The 19,640-nt window shown below is 30.6% G+C and overlaps 4 protein-coding genes across 6 annotated transcripts; 2 read left to right on the forward strand and 2 right to left on the reverse strand.

The window, feature by feature from the left end:
- The first annotated feature begins 828 nt into the window (after positions 1 to 828).
- Positions 829 to 7,540, forward strand: LOC114933138 (putative ATP-dependent RNA helicase DHX34). Of its 2 annotated transcripts, XR_014925015.1 has the most exons (18): positions 829 to 1,602; positions 1,709 to 1,875; positions 1,957 to 2,163; positions 2,272 to 2,404; positions 2,568 to 2,716; positions 2,791 to 3,023; positions 3,109 to 3,295; positions 3,369 to 3,563; positions 3,642 to 3,851; positions 3,946 to 4,314; positions 4,417 to 4,592; positions 4,669 to 4,779; positions 4,923 to 5,044; positions 5,144 to 5,402; positions 5,485 to 5,787; positions 5,895 to 6,162; positions 6,282 to 7,384; positions 7,478 to 7,540. XR_014925015.1 is itself a non-coding variant. In XM_029305618.2 (15 exons), exons 1-15 carry the CDS (start codon positions 957 to 959, stop codon positions 5,765 to 5,767), a joined length of 3,447 nt encoding a protein of 1,148 aa, XP_029161451.1. In that variant the 5' UTR covers positions 829 to 956; the 3' UTR covers positions 5,768 to 5,883. The 2 variants fall into 2 exon arrangements, 1 of the variants encoding a protein (XP_029161451.1); XM_029305618.2 differs by lacking the exons at positions 5,895 to 6,162; positions 6,282 to 7,384; positions 7,478 to 7,540 and having other exon boundaries at positions 5,485 to 5,883.
- On the reverse strand, positions 5,927 to 7,719 carry PIG-V (phosphatidylinositol glycan anchor biosynthesis class V). The gene has a single exon (XM_029305621.2). The coding sequence runs from the start codon at positions 7,625 to 7,627 to the stop codon at positions 6,152 to 6,154; it is 1,476 nt and encodes a 491-aa protein (XP_029161454.1). The 5' UTR covers positions 7,628 to 7,719; the 3' UTR covers positions 5,927 to 6,151.
- A 76-nt stretch (positions 7,720 to 7,795) lies between these two features.
- On the reverse strand, positions 7,796 to 16,351 carry LOC114933141 (pyruvate dehydrogenase E1 component subunit beta, mitochondrial). The gene has a single exon (XM_029305622.2). The coding sequence runs from the start codon at positions 10,440 to 10,442 to the stop codon at positions 9,360 to 9,362; it is 1,083 nt and encodes a 360-aa protein (XP_029161455.1). The 5' UTR covers positions 10,443 to 16,351; the 3' UTR covers positions 7,796 to 9,359.
- Positions 7,906 to 17,491, forward strand: LOC114933142 (dual oxidase 2-like). 2 transcript variants are annotated; one of them, XM_085484120.1, is made up of 26 exons: positions 7,906 to 8,050; positions 8,188 to 8,541; positions 8,785 to 8,966; positions 9,071 to 9,311; positions 10,522 to 10,749; positions 10,872 to 10,955; positions 11,233 to 11,318; positions 11,461 to 11,742; positions 11,824 to 11,999; positions 12,080 to 12,201; positions 12,292 to 12,489; positions 12,569 to 12,673; positions 12,769 to 12,908; positions 13,007 to 13,270; positions 13,347 to 13,487; positions 13,574 to 13,749; positions 13,841 to 14,361; positions 14,453 to 14,683; positions 14,755 to 14,848; positions 14,938 to 15,148; positions 15,284 to 15,404; positions 15,501 to 15,730; positions 15,839 to 15,997; positions 16,078 to 16,233; positions 16,555 to 16,683; positions 16,787 to 17,491. In XM_085484120.1, the coding sequence occupies exons 1-26, from the start codon at positions 7,918 to 7,920 to the stop codon at positions 16,913 to 16,915; spliced, it is 4,893 nt and encodes a 1,630-aa protein (XP_085340246.1). In that variant the 5' UTR covers positions 7,906 to 7,917; the 3' UTR covers positions 16,916 to 17,491. The 2 variants fall into 2 exon arrangements, with proteins under 2 accessions (XP_085340246.1, XP_085340245.1); XM_085484119.1 differs by having other exon boundaries at positions 11,461 to 11,999.
- Positions 17,492 to 19,640: the final 2,149 nt, after the last annotated feature.

The following is a 19,640-nucleotide window of genomic DNA, read 5'->3' on the forward strand; positions in this document are numbered from 1 at the left end:
GAAAATAGAGGATTTGTAAAAAAACGAATATGTTAGCGATAATGAATGAAAATATATACACGTGTGTAAGAGCGATAAGCAACAAGCAGCACCGTTGAACAAAAATGTGAGAAGTTGATAAAGCTGTATGAGATTTTAATGAACGCGATAAATAACATTTTTTCCCACATAAATAAAATTTGAAAGCGCCAAGATTTTGATATTAATATTTCAATACACAGACTCAAAATTATATGTTTGAAACAAATTTTTATCTCACCTTGAGCGACTTATATTATATGTTAAATGTCATGTTAGTAAGTATAACGCGTTCTTTTTTACACTTTTCGTATTTTAACACAGGTCAAAAGGATCTGACCTTTTCAATTATTTTCTACATGTATCTTTTTCTTCTAATTTTCTTCTTTTTTTGTTTTCCCTCCAATATACATATATGCATTGCACATGCTTACAATTAGTCGGAACAGAAAGTATAAAATTATATATAGAAGGAAAATTTCTTCTTCGCGCGCGAGATTTCGATGGGTCGTATTCAAAAATTGATTTGCCGGGTAGAGCGTTTGACCAATCAGGACAAAGGTAACTAAGATTTTTAGTTTTTTTTCATCTTGATTGGCCAATCAGATGTACTCTCATTAAATTATGTTTATGTTCAATATTATTTTCTATAATTCAGTGCTGTTTAAAAAATGAGTGACATGCATAAATAATAAATATTAATTAGTACATACAATTACATAAGAAATGATTTAATCATCCTTTTTGCATTTTATATATTTGAATAACGCGCTTTCGTACTATCAGAATCATGGCGGATAGTCACGTGACCTTAGAACATATGTTCTAAGCACGTGACAGAGTGACACAAGACACAAACAATAGCCGTGTAAACGTAGTCATTTACAATATCACTGTCATAAAAAGAGTGAAATTGTGGCGCGATATGCAAATTAAGAATGTCGTCGAGGAGTAGCACAAAACAATATTCGTCCAGCCGCGAACGTGATAAATATTACAGGAAAAAGCATTACGACGAGTCGCGGACCTCGTCGTCTTCGACGAGTCGCGAGGAAAGCGACCAAGACTTCTACTTCAGCAAGTATAAGCACGAATTGAATAAGATCTTCGCAGCGAATTCGAATCTCATTCACGACGTCGTGGATTTTTGGAAATTCGTCGAGAAATACGAATCTGTCAAGAAACAATTGGGTGACAGCAGCGATGAATCAGCAGCCGAGTCTGCTCTGAATTCCATCGGAGTGCCGGCAAAATATCACAAGTCCCATTGTCTAAATTTCGAGCTCGGTTTATCGTACGGAGAATTGTTTGCGCGAGTCCCCGAAGCGAAACAGTTGACGAAAGCACGACTGCTAAAATTTAAGGATGTGATAGTCTTGTACTTGGATTTTAAGCAAAAGGAAAAATTCAACAAATTAAAAAAACTCAGAGACGCACAGGCTAATTTACCGGTTGCCCAATATAAAGATGAAATTATTGAGACGGTGAAAAAGGAACAAGTTGTCATTATAGCAGGAGACACAGGTTGTGGGAAATCTACTCAAATACCCCAATACTTGTATGAAGCTGGTTTTCGAAAAATAGGTAAAGTAGGCTTAAACTTACTTGTTGATCTAAATATTTCTTATATTTATATAACTAAATATTTAATATGATCTAATTATATTTTTGATTTATATTTATAATATAGCATGTACACAGCCCCGAAGAATAGCATGTATTTCATTAGCAAAACGAGTCGCATTTGAAACATTAAGTGAAAATCTTAGCAAAATTGGATATCAGATACGTTTTGAGAAACAGAGAAACCAAGAGACAAACATTACATTCATAACTGAAGGTTTATTGTTACGACAAGTAAATATTTCAGTTGACATTTGAACAAATTATTAGAGACAGTTTCAAAAAAGATTTTACTGATTATCAATTATTTTACAGGTAGCAGGTGAATCAGTATTATCTGCATATGATGTGATAGTTTTGGATGAAGTGCACGAACGTCATCTGCATGGAGATTTATTATTGGGCATTATGAAATGTATTATTTATCAAAAACCTGATTTGAAATTGGTGCTAATGTCTGCCACTATTAATATAGAACTCTTCAGTAATTATTTTGCAAAAGAAGATGTTAAAATAATAGAAGTAAGCCACATAAAATATTTAAACAGTCTATTTTTAGAATACTTAAATACTTTAAAAAAACACTGATCAAATATATATGTGATACTGAAATTTTTTATGGATACTTAGGTTCCTGGAAGATTATATCCTATTCAATTGCTTTACCGTCCTATAACTGTAGAAGATCTTAAATACAAAAATGACAGATTTAATCCAAGTCCATATGTGCAAATAATGCAACTAATTGATCAAAAATATCCAGGTGAGAAAGACATTTTAATTATATTAACAAACTCCAGTTCTGCAGTAATAATTACATTAATTGTAATAAAGTTTAATTAAAAATTAAGATTATTTACTGTTTGCTATATTTTAATTAAAATTGCCATTACTTTGTTATAATTACAATAATAAAAATATTTTAGCTGATGAGAAAGGTGATTTATTAATATTCTTGAGTGGAATAAGTGAAATTACTGCAGTTGTAGATGCTGCCAAAGAATATAGTACAAAGAAAAATAATTGGATTGTTTTGCCACTTCATAGTACTCTTTCCATCAGTGAACAAGATAAGGTGTGCATTTCTTTCGCGTATCTTTGTAAATTATTTTGTTTTATAGCAAATTTATAAAAAAAATTTTTTCCTAGGTATTTGACTATGCACCTGAAGGTGTTAGAAAATGCATTGTTGCAACTAATATTGCAGAAACTTCCATTACTATTGATGGAATCAGATTTGTCGCTGATAGTGGAAAAGTGAAGGAAATGAGTTACGACCCATCGTGTAAAATGCAAAAGTTAAAAGAATTCTGGATAAGCAAAGCCAGTGCAGAACAGAGAAAAGGAAGATCAGGCAGGACTGGACCTGGAGTTTGTTATAGGCAATTAATATATGATTATTTTCTCTATAAATAATATTATCTCATATGAGATTGAGAATAAACGATATTATACTTTTTTTTATAGAATTTATTCAGAGGAAGACTATAAGGTATTGGAAAGATATTCGACACCAGAATTACAACGTGTACCCTTAGATTCTTCACTGTTACAAATGATAGCAATGGGACTTCCTGATGCGCGAAAGTTTCCATTTATAGAGCCACCGCCAGCCGACAGTATAGAAAACGCTATATTATCTTTAAAAGATCACGTTAGTATTTTAAATCTTGCATTTTTGTTTTTCTTGCAAAATCCTAAATATTAACATGTAACGTTTTAATCAGGGTGCACTCACGGATAATGAAAAAATCACGTGTATTGGTAAAACCTTGGCACGACTCCCTGTTGATATTACAATAGGAAAGATGTTAATAATGGGATCCATTTTCCATCAAGTGGAACCTGTATTATCACTGGCGGCTGCTCTAAGTATACAAACACCATTCACCAATAGGGCATACAGAGATGCAGAATGCGAGGTAATTAATAAATTAATAAATGAAACTATGTTACAAAAAACTTAATTTGACAATAAAATAATATCAATAATATTAAAGACTTCTAGAAAAAAATTAGAATCTGATCATGGTGATCCAATAACTTTGCTGAATGCGTTTAAAGAATGGCTGGAAGTGAAACAAGAAAATTCTCAAGAATATAGAGGCAGTGGTAGCGGTAGCAGAAAGTGGTGCCGAAGGAGAGGATTAGAGGAGCAGCGATTCTATGAAATGACAAAATTAAGGACTCAATTTAAAGAATTACTTCAAGTTAGTCATTTATTTTGTGCATCTTTTACACACAAATATACTTACAATATTATTATAATATATCTAATATTCTATATATTTGATTACATTACAGGACTGTAAATTACTTAAAAGTCTCCCAGAACCAAACTCTTCTATGACAAGTGCGGAACGTGCGATAAGGCATGGAGAACTAAAACTTTTAAAGTCTCTCAAAAGAACTTACAAGCAAAGTGAATCTAGAAGACGTAAACAATTAAAAGTAAACAAATTTAATATACAATTGGAAGATAATGACGATGACAATGGAGAGCTCGACATAAAAGATATAGAATTTCGAATGAGAAATGATTCGAGTCAAGTGCAAAATCTTTTGACAGCATCCACTGCGTGTAGCTATAAAGATTTGACAATGTTAAAGCTAATATTGTGCAGTGGTTTATATCCACAGTTTGCTTGTGCTGACGAATTTAATTATTGCAAGGTATAATAAAAATTATATATCCTATATTATTTATAATTTATATATTCGTTTATATATTGTGCCTATATTATAATTTGTACAAATATTCTTTAAATTTTTCAGTCTATGAGTGAACAATTATTTCACACAAAAGCAAAACCATATGTTGCGTTGCATCCAATGAGCTTCTTTGGAAATCATCCACAGGTTTTGCAAATTGAAGAAGTAGATATAATATCGATATCAGGGTTTAAAAGTAAGAATCCAGTCAGCCCTAAACATAAGATACTGGCATATCTGTAAGTATTTATTTATTTTATAACATAATATTTCAAACATGAATAAATTAAATACATTATAACAAACGTATGACAGATCACTTTTGGAAACTACAAAACCATATCTGGTAAATACTTTGAGAATGCCTGCTGCACAAACATTGTTGCTATTTGCACGTGAAATAGACACAAATAGTATATTCTCCTTGTAAGTATAATAATATATTATATGCCTATACTTTAATTTATGTGCACTGTACTAATAAATGTCTGCATTTTTACAATATATAAAATTTTCAATAAAAAAGAAAAAGATTAATCAAATATAATAACGGATTTTACATTTTACAGAATGGTATGCGATTCATGGCTCATGTTAGAATTCCCTGTTCCTGACAGTGGTCAGACTTTATTAATGAGAGCGACTAAATTGAGAAATAAATGGGATTTCTTATTAAAGCAGCAGTTGCAAGGTACAAGATATATTTCTGATTTAATATTGAATTATATTTTCTTTTCTTTATATCTATAATATTTATAGTAAAACTAATATAAATGTCTCATTTTTTTAGGATCTGATGACGCAAATAATGAAATGAAAGATTTTAGTAAAATTGAGCAAAATCTTACTCAAGAATTGATCGAATATATGCACACTACAGTACCGTATACGATAAAACGGTTGCTACCGGCCGATTTAAAAATGATTTATGTTGGCAATGACAATAATAATATATGCATAGAGCCTAATCCTTTCCAAGCTGATTTTAAGAGTATACCAAATGTAACTAAAGGTGGAATTCGTGTAACAGACAGTATTACATATAATTGGTAAGTGCAAAAGAATATCGAATTAATTAATAGAGATATTATTTTATTATTAAAATAGATTAATCATCATTTATTATTGCAGTATAAGAGAAACTGATTGGAGTGAACAGCTAATTACAGAAATGCACGAAACTGAATGGCATTGTCAAAATTGTAATTTTCAAGCAGTTTTATCGAGTATAGAAAAACTTCAACATCAAAACTGTTGTATAACCGCACATGCAACTAACGTTGATAAAGAAAGTGAAAATATCACACGTAAACCTAATAGTCAAGCATACGAATGTCCTGATTGCTCGCAAATCTTGTATCTCACACCTATCGAGATATTGAAACATAAGAAACTACACATTAAAGCAAACTAAAATATTTGCAGGACTGAATTGTAAATAAATAGAATATATATTTTTTAGAAGATAACTTACGAATAAATACATAGGCGATTTTTTTTGTACAAATAAATATATATTTCATTGATAAATATATTTACAGAATTCTACATATAACACATACATAAATGTATATGTGTTTATAAAATATGTAAAAAAACTAAATACAGCTTTAAAAATAAAATTAATATATTTTAATACTATTTATAAGAGCAAAATTTTTGCTTACAAAATTTTTTTTTGTTATATATACGAAAACTATAATAAATATAATATATTTACAATAACAATATTCAAAAAATTTAAAAACATTCTTAACAAAAAAAAAGCATATGGAATATATATGGAATGTGATGTGACTCAAGTCCATGGTAAGAAATTTGAAAATAATAAACATCCTATAATTGTATATCCTATAAAATAGAACAGTACAAGTTTATCTTGCAATGTATATTGTTTTTGTGATAAAAAAAATACTTTCCATTTGCAGCAAACGTTTTCTCCATGTTCATATCCTAAATCAGTATAGTCGATACTCTTATGAGACGTGATCAAAGCACAATACCAATATATCAAGGGACTTGCAGAAGTTAATAAACGTGTGCTGACTTGGATATGTACGAAGAATAGGCAAACCACGGTTAGAAATAATCCATGTACCACAAAGACGAACATATTTAACGGGTATTTCTTTACTTTAATAGTATTTCCGTTTTTTCTTTTACTATCAAAAAGTCCTAGCATGTATAATTTATCCTTATATTCACAAATAAATTCTTTTATGCATCGCAACATAATGTACAATATTGGACAAGCTAAAATAAAATTTGGAATTTGTTTAAATTGATAATATTCTAAGAATCCAACATTCCAATATGTCTTTTGCACATACGAATATGCTAAAGGAATAGTAGCATTACACCATATTGAGGCAGTTGTGCCTGGTAATATTAGATTATTTTCTGTAGCGTACTGTAAAATGTGAATTGGCAGTAACGATTTATCAAATGAAGAAGTACAAAATTTAATATAATTGTATATTTGTAAAAGAAAAAACGGAGATAGCGATATAATTATTGTGCTCAAGATAGTGAAATAATTTTTTAATGTGATTAATTTAAAAATGTACAATATGTTGCGTTTATGTTTCTCAATTTCTTTCGACGCAGAATCACACAAGTTCTTAAGTCCGAAATATATAGGAAAACCCATATTAATGATACCATTCGATCTCGTTAAAGTCGACAAAGCTAATGGAAAATAAATAGTAGACGTATATTTCATACTCCCGAGCATAGTGTAAAATGTTAAATACGCAAACATGGATTCTGAATATACGGCTGAAAAAAATATGCTGCCTGGATTTATACAGTAAAGTATCGCTGCTTTGTAAGCTATTATGGTATCCTTGAATACGCATTGAGTAAGATCGTAAAGAATTAGAGCTGATTTTACGAAACACGCAAAATTAATGAACATTGCAGCAATGATCATGATACTTTGGCTGTTTAATATAGGCAATATCTTCATCAAAATAATGGCAACAATGCGAATCATAGCTGGATACAATGGATAAAAAGCAATAGTATTCTCGTACGTATACCCGTATTTCGCAATGTGTAAAAAATATTCTCCATCCCAACGTGTAAGACCGTTGAATAAAAAATTAATTATTTGATCCCACAGGGACCTTTCTTTTTCTGCGAAACTCAAAGGTCTTTTAAACGCATCTGCACGATGGTCGGGAATTGAGGCATTGAAAATTACTTGCAATATTAATATCGTAATTCTACTGATAATTGCGAACCAAAGGACTTTCTTTCTTGGCGAGTACATTTTGAGTTATCTCATATGTTGTTTATCTTAATTTCGCAATTACGCAAATGAAATATTTATAGCTACTCAGGAACAGTAAATTATGAAAAAAAACTCGTAATCATCTCGCTCATGATCTAATTATAATCATCATCGATGATTCATTTTTGCTTTCCTGTTTGCTTATCAGGCAGAAAGGAAGTGGTCGAGTCGAACCGTTCGTTGCAAACGATATTCTCTCGCGTTTAAAAAGTTGCTGTAGATCTATTAGTGAATAGACAGTGCACTGAAACAGATAAGTTTTACGTAACATGATCGCATATATTATGAAGAAGAGCTACAACATGTATTTTATATTGAACTTATTCATTATCACAATTAATTTTTTATTAATTGCTGCGCAGAATACAACAGAACAACCCTCTACGCCAGATCCAAACAAGCGTACGTTTTTACACATATTTCATATTATAGAAATAAATCTAATAGTTTTATAATGTAATACGTCTCTCATATGTTTTTTTATATTTATATTTGCAATAAATTGATGAGATATTAAAATATGCTTGTATACCTGACAGATTTCAAAAAACCGGATAAGAAATCCGTTAATAAAACATTCGATAAAGACTTAACAGACTGGTTATTTACTGGTTGTTGGGGAGAAAATAATTCTGAATCGAATAAATGCTCTCCGTATCACATTGCCACCGAATACCCCAGTTACGATGGGTGGTACAATAATATTGGTAGACCAGAGCTAGGTGCAGTTGACACTCCATTGCTAAGAAGACTGCCAGCCGCTTATGAAGATGGAGTATACAAGCCTTCAGGTTCTAATAGACCAGAACCATTAGAGCTAAGTGAGAAGCTGTTGAGTGGAAAAATTGGATCAAAGTCAAGAACGGGAAGAAACACTTTACTTGTATTTTTCGGTACGTAAAAACGATTTATATCACTAAACTGCTTTCAAGATTATCAAGTACTTGCATTTGTACATTTATAGAAATTATAAAAATATATATATCTATATAAAATAATTTACAAAAAAAATTTCTAATATATATTTGAGATAAAATATTTATCAGATATATTTGTGATAAAAAACACAAGAAATTTTTTTTACCTTTATGATGAGCAATATAATAAATTTTTTTTTTTTTTTTAATTATGTTTAGGTCAACAAGTGGTGGAGGAAATTTTAGATGCTCAAAGACCGGCGTGCCCACCCGAATATATCAACGTAAATATTCCGGAAAATCATCGATACAAAACTAAACTAGGACACACAAAAATGCCAGTTTTACGCACGCGATATGATTATCGAACCGGTCATTCGCCGAACAATCCTCGTCAACAGGTAACATACTTGGATAATGTTTGCTCTATAAATGCAGTAGTATCGTTCTCGTTTTAAAGAACGATATTAAATTATTTCGTTTACTAAGTATCGACACGTTGCAGCTAAATGAGATTACACCGTTCATCGACGGTGGATTAATTTACGGCACATCCAAAGCATGGTCCGACGTTTTAAGGACAAATTCCAGTGGAATATTGCAGGCAGATGGTCAACTCGCATCATCGTACTTCGGTTATCCCGATTACAATACCGTCCGATTACCGATGGCCAATCCACCGCCACCTATTCATCATCATCAATACGTTTCTCGACATTATACCGAGAGCGTTACCAGATATTTCAGTGAGTAGTAAAATTTTATTCGGAAAGCAATATTAAAATAAACGAGTATTAGAATTTTGTGCCGCAGACATGTTTCGCATAGTCGGCTATATGATGATCCTTTGGTGTACATTCGTACTCAATCTTCTCTGAATAAGGCATCGGAACGTCGATACCGGCGCATCGCACTGCGGGTGCGTCGAGTTGAAAGAACACCGGATTCTCCATCACCGTCGCAACAATTTCGGATCCTACTCCGCACCTCGGCCAACCCAGCTCGACAGTCATTAATCGGTGTGTCTTGCTGATGGATTTGAATACGGTATCCCAATCCAGGGGTCTGAGCGAGCGCAGATTGATAACTTCTGCCTCGATCCCTTGTCCAGCCAATATCTCGGCCGCTTGAAGCGTATACACGTACGCCTGGCCATGCGTCACCAGGGTGATATGCTTGCCAGGTTTCTCCACCTTGGCCTTGCCAATAGGTATCTGATAGTCCTTGTCCATAGCTTGGTCGGACACGGGAAACTCGAGGTTGTAGAGCAATTCGCTCTCCAGCATTATGACAGGATCGGGATCGCGCACAGCTGCCTTCAAGCAGCCTCTGTAATCTTCACAGGTTGATGGCGATAGAACCTTCAAACCGGGTGCGCTCATGTACCACGCGGCAAAACACTGAGAATGCTGTGCGGCCAAGCCTTTGGCATTACCATTGGGACCCCGGAACACGACGGGGACGGGATATTTGCCGGCAGACATGTAGAGATTCTTGGCGGCACCGTTGATGATACGATCGATGGCTTGCATGGCGAAATTGAAGGTCATGAACTCGCATATCGGTTTCAAGCCCAGGAGCGCCGCGCCAATCGCTATACCACAAAATCCAGCCTCCGTGATCGGTGTATCGATCATCCTCTTGTCGCCATACTTCTTCCAGAGACCGCGCGTAATTTTGTAAGCGCCGTCGAACTCGGCGACTTCCTCTCCGATAATGAACACCTTTTCGTCCCGGGCTAATTCCTCATCGAGAGCCATATTCAGCGCGTCTCGCACAGTCATCTTCGTGACGGTTCTGTGGCAAGTTGCATCAACGACGCAAAAACGCGTCGCTCGCAGCATTAATTTATCTCTCAACGGGCGAAGAAAATACATTTCGGATGCGAATCAATATTTTTACTCGGTATAATATCTGTGGCTATTAATATATGCAATTTCATACGTTATGTTCTAGAGTTGGGAAATCCACGAGGAAATGAAAATCCGTTTCTACTGACTTTTGGTATAATATGGTTCAGATGGCACAATTTCGTAGCATCTCATATTAAACGTCGCAATCCAAATTGGTCCAGCGACAAGATTTACAACGAGGCTCGTAAATGGGTGATTGCGACCCAGCAACACATTATCGTCAACGAATGGTTGCCTTCATGGTTGGGAAGCAGACTTCCTGTATATACGGGTAAATAGAAATAGAGTTTCAGTCAACATGTGACTGTATTAATAAACACTACATGTTTAATTAAAATGTTTGTTTACTCGTAATTTGCATTTAATCCTAATTGATTTATTCGTTGTTTAAAGGTTACAATCCTAATATCGATCCGCAAATAGAGCAATTTTTTCAATCGGCTGCTTTTCGCTTCGGACACACTTTGGTTCCACCAGGTAAATGATGCATCGATTTTTTATTACCATTAGAAAGATATACCGTTTTCCAGATGAGTTTATATTAATGACAAACAAATCATTCAAATGAGAGCAATATCGATTTTCATGTCATAATCTGTCTATTTTTTTGTTCATATATATGGTGCTTTCCATTTAGCAACACAAGTTGACTTAGAGTCGATTTATACCTTTGATTTGATAAAAGATCATAGTAATATGTATGTTATTATAATAGAATGTGCAGTAATAACATTAATGATAATCATAATGCTAGGTGTATACTTGCGTGATTATGGGAGGAATAATTGTTTCTTGGAATCATATCCAATTAGAACATGCAACAATTATTGGATGTCACAGGTATTTTAACAATTTTATGTGTACGCGTGTGTATATACATGTATACACATATGTATGTTTAAAATTTCGACAAAGCACGTATACATAATAAAATATGTAAAGGTCTACCAATTACATGTAACCAACCATTACATATGTTTAGAATTCTCTGTATGCAAATTTGAAGAGATTAGAAGATGTTATCGACGTAGAGAAATTACTAATGGGAATGGCTATTCAATTATGCGAAGAGGAAGATCATAAGATCGTTGAAGATTTGCGAGGCAGTTTATTTGGGCCACTCGAATTCTCAAGGAGAGATTTAATGGCACTTAATATTCAGAGAGGACGTGATCACGGAGTACCTGATTACAACAGTGCTCGTCGTGCATACGGTCTATCGGAGGTTCAAAATGTATCCTATTTTGATCGCGTGAATGAAACGGTATGTTGTATAAAAATAAAAATTCTTATATTTAATCGCAGTGTATTACGGAAATATATTTTTTATTTATTATTATTTAAGATTCGAGATGAATTTCTCAAACTGTACAATAACTCGTTCGATGATGTGGATATCTGGGTAGGTGGGATACTAGAAACTGACGATGGACCTGGGCCGCTCTTTCAAAATATAATCAGTGATCAATTTCAACGAATACGCAATGGTGATAGATTTTGGTACAAGAATTTCGACAATAAGTATGTAATTATATCGTTATATTATATTACATCTTTTGTACAATTAATTAGGTAAACTTTTGTCACGCCTTTATTCCTAGACTTTTTACTTACGAGGAAACTGAAAGATTAGAACAATTATCATTTTACGATGTATTAATGTGTGTCACTAAAATGGACTGGAATGATATTCCAAGCAATCCTTTTAGAGTTCCTACAAGAAGTAAGAGAAGGAAAAATTACATGTGTAAATATAAGGTTGTTTAATTATTAGCTAAAGATACCAAAAATAAATAAATTTGTCTTCTTTCAGTGGATGATATACATCCCAATTGTATTAATAATAAAGTTGTTAAAAAAGGCGAATGTACAACTGATTCTTGTTTTCACGTTGATCAAATAAATGAACATACAATCGAGAATTGCACTGAACCTGGGACTTACGATTATTTTTCGAATAGCAGTGCGTCCTTCATTCTTACATTTTTAGGTGTATCAACATTTTTCTGTGGTAAACATTTTTTGCTACTGTTGAATTATTATGTGATGGCATTATGGACATACTATATAATGTGATAAGTTTGACGCAGGTATCATTGTATTAATAATCTTTAAGATACAACTTAAGAACGAACTAATGAGAGAAACTATTATAAAAGTAGACCATAGTGATAATGTAGATATCATACATACTGGTAAGAGTTTAGAAGTATATACATCTCTTTATATTGCTCTCTTATCTCTTTATATACATATAGTATAATAAAGATATATTCCTTTTTATGAATAGCTAGCGAATGGCAAGAACCAAAAACTGCATTCAGACGTGTAATATTAATACCAAACATCAGAAAAAATCAACTGGAAGTGAAAAATCAATTGGGATATTTGATACGCGCAATGGACTTTCCAATCAATAGCAATGTCAAGGTATATATTATTTTTGTAATATATGTCAATTTATCATTTACTGCATAACAACACAAATTGATAAATATATAATCAAATGTACCAAATCTTTTTTGCAGATTTATTGCGCGTCTGATAATCATTATATTTTAATCCGCATACATCATAGTTATGATTTAGTGTTGAAGTTTGATTCCGATTTTTTGAGAAGCACATTTATAAAAGTATTCGAAAGATTTATATCGGATATGGCAACATCTGGAAATGTCTGCTCAATGCAAATGATAACTAATATTTCATATTCAGCGTTACTCAAGCAAGCAATAACTAAGAAGCATCGTCAAAAGAAATTGGAAATGTTTTTTCGCGTTGTATTCGCACAGGTATTTTTTCTTTTTTGTTTTATGAAATATTTAAACAATATTAAATATAAATATATATTCACAATTGTGTCTTCAGGCATTCCATATTGCACATACGGAAGAAGAAATCTTACAGATAGATTCGATAGTTGCAAGAGAAGTGATTTACACCGAATTAACTATCATAGAATTCGCGGAAGCTCTGAGTATGAAGCCGGACGCTGAATTCGTAAAGAAAGTAATATTTACATTAAATTTGATAAGCAATGTGTAAATACAATGCGTATAAATATATTGAAAGATTACACACACAATCATTTGCAGATATTTAATCTAGTGGATAAAGATAAGAATGGTTTTATATCATTTCGAGAATTTGTTGACATGTTGGTAATATTTCTAAAGGGTTCTGCAGAAGAGAAAATGAAGTTAATGTTTGATATGTATGATATCAATGGTACAGGAAAACTTAAAAGAGAAGAGTTTTCAGCTATGTTAAGGTATATTTTTAAATTATTTAATTACATGACACTATTCTCTATACGCTCTCTATCTTTTCATGTATCCATTATATATTAAATAATGGTTTAGATCATTTATGGAAACTGGAAATGCTGATATAACAGACAATGAATTGGAATCTTTAGTGCAATCCATGATGTATCACGCTGATTTGGCAAACAAAGAAACTATAAATCTACAGGATTTTCAACAGATACTCAGCGACTTCAATGATAAATTTAATTATGCAGAACTGGAGTTTAACGTGCCTGTGGATGGGAAAAACAGCAGAAAACTTCACGCAGGTGTGAAAACAGTTAGATCAACATTCATCGGCGAAGTACAAAAGACGGTGGAGAGTCTATATGCCGATCCAAATGAATTACAATGTAGAATCGAGGGTAAAATTGAAAGCGAACAAAATGCGAAAGAGGAAAAAAGTAATAGCGAAATTATCGATAAGAACGAGAAAATTATCGAAGAGATGAAGAAACACTCGGACGATTATTGGTATCCTATAATGAAATACCTCGCTAACAAACGATTGCAAATATTCTGGGCATGTTTATATACCTTGTTTTTGCTTGGGATTTTCGCAGAGAGAGTGTACTGTATGTCCTTTTCAAAAATCTTTTTACAGTACAAGCTCTAACTTAAATTTTTGCACCAATAATTATAATTGTATAATGCTCTTTTACATAGATTATTCTATACAACGAGAACATTCTGGTTTGAGACGAATATTGGGTCATGGTATTGCTATAACGAGAGGTGCGGCATCGGCTATGATGTTCACTTATTCCACATTAATAATTATGATGTGCCATAACACCATCACTATTCTTAGAACCACAATTCTACAGTTCTACATTCCTTTCGATTCAGCGATAGAAATGCATAAATATATCGCTTATTGGGCCTTGGTCTTTACTGGTGAGATAAATTTCTTAATCTTAATTTAAGCAAATTACATTTCATGTTTATTCGCGTTTTAATATTTTTAGTGTTACATATAATTGGACATGGTTTTAATTTTTATCATATATCTACGCAAACTGCTGATGATTTAACGTGTTTGTTTCGCAATTATTTCCACGCGTAAGTCTACATCTCTTCTATCTAAATATTTCAATTATTCAATTTCTAAATAATAAAAATAAATTATTTATTATATTTATTGTATTTAGAACACATGAGCTGCCAAAGTTCCATTATTGGTGTTGGGGTACAATGACAGGTATAACAGGAATATTTTTAACCATTGTAACTGGATTAATATTTATATGCTCATTGCCAATGGTACGCAAGTCATTCTACAATTGGTTCTCTCTTGTACATTCCTTGTATCCAGTTTTTTACATACTGATGATTTTACATGGCAGTGGAAGATTAGTACAAGTAATTAATATTGTTATATAAGATTCTTAATTTTTCTTATATATATAATAAAAAAATACATTATCTAAAATCATATTTAAAATTTAAAATTATATTATATAAAAATTGAAAATTATTTATAATTTATTATAACAGGAACCATATTTTCATTATTTTTTCTTGGGACCAGTCATTCTATTTATTCTCGATAAAGTTGTAACTGTGACTAGAATAACGATAGAGATACCAATACTCAAAGCAGAAATTCTACCATCAGGTAAATATTATCGCGAGATATTGTCGTTTTCTTATTCAAGTCATATATATATATATGTGTGTGTGTGTGTGTGTATATATATATAAAATGTTGTAGGTGTAACATATATAGCATTTCCAAAACCTTTAAATTTTCAATATAAATCTGGTCAATGGATTAGAATAGCATGTCCAGCATTGCAGACAAATGAGTATCATCCATTTACTTTATCATCCACGCCACATGAAACGAATTTAAGTGTACATATACGAGCAGTTGGACCATGGACCACTAATATTAGAGAGAAATTAGAATTGTGCACAATGTCTAATGAAGATTTACCAATGGTACATCTTGTATCATTATTTATCTAAAATTCTATATATATATTTACAAAATTTTTACTAATGAAATATATATTTGACATATATTATTAAATATCTATTTATTAATAGATTCACATGGATGGCCCATATGGGGAAGGTCATCAAGACTGGGATAAATATGAAGTGGCAATTATGGTTGGTGGTGGTATAGGTGTTACACCTTTTGCATCAATACTAAAGGATATTGTTTTCAAGTCAAACTATAGCTTAAACTTTGGTTGCAAAAAGGTAAAATAACATTAACAACTTTATTTAAATTTAAATAATGATAAAAAAGAACATATGTATAAAAATATTTTAATTTGCAGGTATATTTTATTTGGGTGACAAGAACGCAAAAACAATTTGAATGGATGATCGATATACTAAGAGAGCTAGAGAAAGCAGATATCAATAACACAGTATCAATTCATATCTTTGTTACTCAATTTTATCAAAAATTTGATCTACGTACAATACTTTTAGTAAGATATCTTTTAAATATCATATTAATATTTTAAATATTATAAGAACCATAAAGAATCGCTGTACGAGCCACGAAATATTTATATTTTGCTTAGACATTGCTAAGATATCGAGGAACAATTTCATATTTGAAATATGAAATTGTTCCTCAATGTTTTAGCAATGTCTAAGCAAAATATATTTCGTGGCTCGTACAGCGACTCTTATAGTTCTTAGTTATGATTTCCTTTGGCGAGCTGGCCTTTAATGATATTTTAATGTTTTTAAATATTATATTAATTTGAGAGAATTTTAAATATCTAACTGAATATGATTTTCAGTATATTTGTGAACGTCATTTTCAAAAGATTTCAAACAAATCTTTATTTACTGGACTGAGAGCAGTGACACATTTTGGACGTCCAAAATTCTCTCAATTTTTCCTGTCTATACAAAAATTACATCCTACTGTAAGTATATGTATTGATTGTGAATAGTGTTAATCATATTATTTTTAAATTAACATTTTAAATTTTCTATTAGTTATACATTTAAAAAAAACAATTATTTCAGATAAACAAGATTGGTGTTTTCAGTTGTGGTACACCAGCTATGACACAAGCCGTAGATGCAGCTTGTAAAACGATTAATCTAACAAAAATCAATAATACATTATTTCAACATCATTATAAAAGCTTCTAAAAGTATATTTATAAATATTCAATATAAAATTTCATTTTTGATAGACTGAATTGTTTCATAATAATCATAATCTTAATGATTCACTTTTTTATTGTATTTTTCTGATGAATCATGTTCTTATAAAAATAACATTGATAAAAAGATATAAACTTCATACTTTTTTACTTCTCTATTAATGTTAGAATTACAAAACATACATAACTCTAATTATATTTTCATAATTAATAGAAAATAATATTACTGTTGTGTCATAGTAAATACATATATATTAATAAAATTAATTATAACACTGATGTTATAATGATCATAGTTATTAAATTATTTCGTATATTTTCTATAAGAAATTTAAAATAAAGGATTAAATATATACTCACAAACATATATGTGGGCAGGAATAAGAGTTTCTTTATAAATGTAATCCCGATAGTCGATTTATTCAATACTAGTCAAAAGTTCCCGCCACTCGATGATACTAAAATCAATACAAAAAATTTGTTAACTTATGTTTTTATGCAAAGAGAGCCTCAAATATAAATGTATTTTTAAATCTAAATAAAATATCCCAAATTAAACATTTACCGGCAATTTTATTTGATAAAAAATTCAACTAAAATGGTCCAACATGTTGAAATCACTCCTCTATTGATACACAAGAAAAAAGAAAACTCCGCATCCATAAGATATGAACAATAAACAACATGCTATGTCCATAAAGAGTATAAATTTGTATGAACGCTAACTACACTTGTTATATGACGAGTTTTATATTTTATACTTATATTTGATTGGTTATTTTCAAATAGAGAATTTCTATATAGTTTCTGGCAACAACCAATCAGGATCAGGGTATCGATTTTGTAACTTTTTCTAAAGTGAAAATGTGAAAAGTGAAAAATTTCCGTCAATCGCACATCGATTTCATTTTGGAATCAATGCGTGATTGGCGGGAATTTTTCACTTTTCACGTTTTCACTTAAAAAAAAGTTACAGAATCGATACCCTGAGAGAATTTAGGATGTGCAACAATAGAAATGTTATCCTAAGTGCTGATTGGCTGATGTTGCAAGAAGATCCTAGACATTTTCTGTACGATAACCAATCACAGATTAGCCCGGTAAATTTGTACATAGCAAACATAGCATTATTTTTATCAAAGAAATTCTTTTTCTTTTCGTTCTTCAGTGTTTGATTTACACATATATGTATATTATGTTTATAATGAAAAAATTGTACTTAAAAAAACAGTACAATATGAAACCTGTTTTCGAGCAAAAAAAGCTTTGAACAAATAAAATAATACTTTTTTGTTTTTAAAATTATAAATAAATCAAGGAGATCAAATTTATTATCGATACTTAATGATCAATATTAAAAATTTAATTTTCTTAATTTATTTATCTATCGATAAAATATATATATATATATATATATATATATATATATATATATATATTAGATCTGATATGAATCAATAAAGGTTTATATCCCTATAAGCGCATGATATTATTTAATATTTAAGCAATATTCTAGGCGTATTTTTAGAATATTTAATATTCTAAGAATACGCCTAGAATATTAAATAATATCATGCGCTTATAGGGATATCATTTACGTAAATATTATAATGCATATGTTTATACAAACATTAACAATCTATTAGTGAAACTATTATCTGCTTTTATTGAAAATATATGATGTGATATATATACCTAGTAAAAAAAGAACATTGCAAATGTTATCATTGTTAGTTTTCTCTACTAACATTATTCTACAAGCTAAAAAATATAGATATAAATTTACAATTAAATACAATAAAAATAAGCATAAAAATAAAAAATAAATAATTATATAGAAAATAGATTAAAAAATTGTATTAATTTAGATGCAAATTGCACAATCTAAAGATAAAAATCTATATGTGATACATATATTTTGTATGTGTATTTTTCATATATACACTTTGAACCATTATAGAAATTTATCATTAATAAGTCCAATTAATCACTTATATTTCGAGTACTTAAATTACTGATATACGCGTACTCTCGAAATAAATAAGCCTAGATTAATTGGACTTACTAGTGATATATTTCTATAAGGGAAAAGTAATATAAAAAAAGTTTGTATATAAATTTAAAAAATTAGTATTATATATATCAATTGGTAATTTAAAAATATAAAAAACAAAAGACAATATACAAAATTAATAGCTAAAAACAAAATTCAAAGATATATGTAAATCCTGATTACTGTATTGTGTATAAGATATGATGCAATATTGTACTATGTATAAACAATTGCAACAATATTATAAATGATACTTTTTAATATGTGGTATATATATGTGGTTAATATAGTTTAACGTGTGCTTCTAGTAATCATAGAATAAATTTTTCTCGGAAAGTAAATATCGGTTAAACAATTATTTTGTAAATCAAATGGACAGTATGATTATATTCTATAAAGAAATAAAAAATTAACGTTATAAATTATAATTTATATACGCGCCCGCTATATATATACAATTGTTCATAATTATTTTTAATTAAAATATAGTAAAACGTTTGATGAAAATGGGTAGAATGTAATATAAAACAAACAAATGCATTTTTTATAACACATTTTTCATTGTCTTATAAGTCTATGGTAATTAATAATTAATAACAAGAAAAAAAACCTTTTTCATCAATGTGTGTCTACAGTAATTATTAAAAGATACAATTAG

Source organism: Nylanderia fulva, unplaced genomic scaffold, assembly GCF_048542155.1.
Source record: "Nylanderia fulva isolate GAGA-0341 unplaced genomic scaffold, ASM4854215v1 Scaffold29, whole genome shotgun sequence".
Lineage (NCBI taxonomy): Eukaryota > Metazoa > Arthropoda > Insecta > Hymenoptera > Formicidae > Nylanderia > Nylanderia fulva.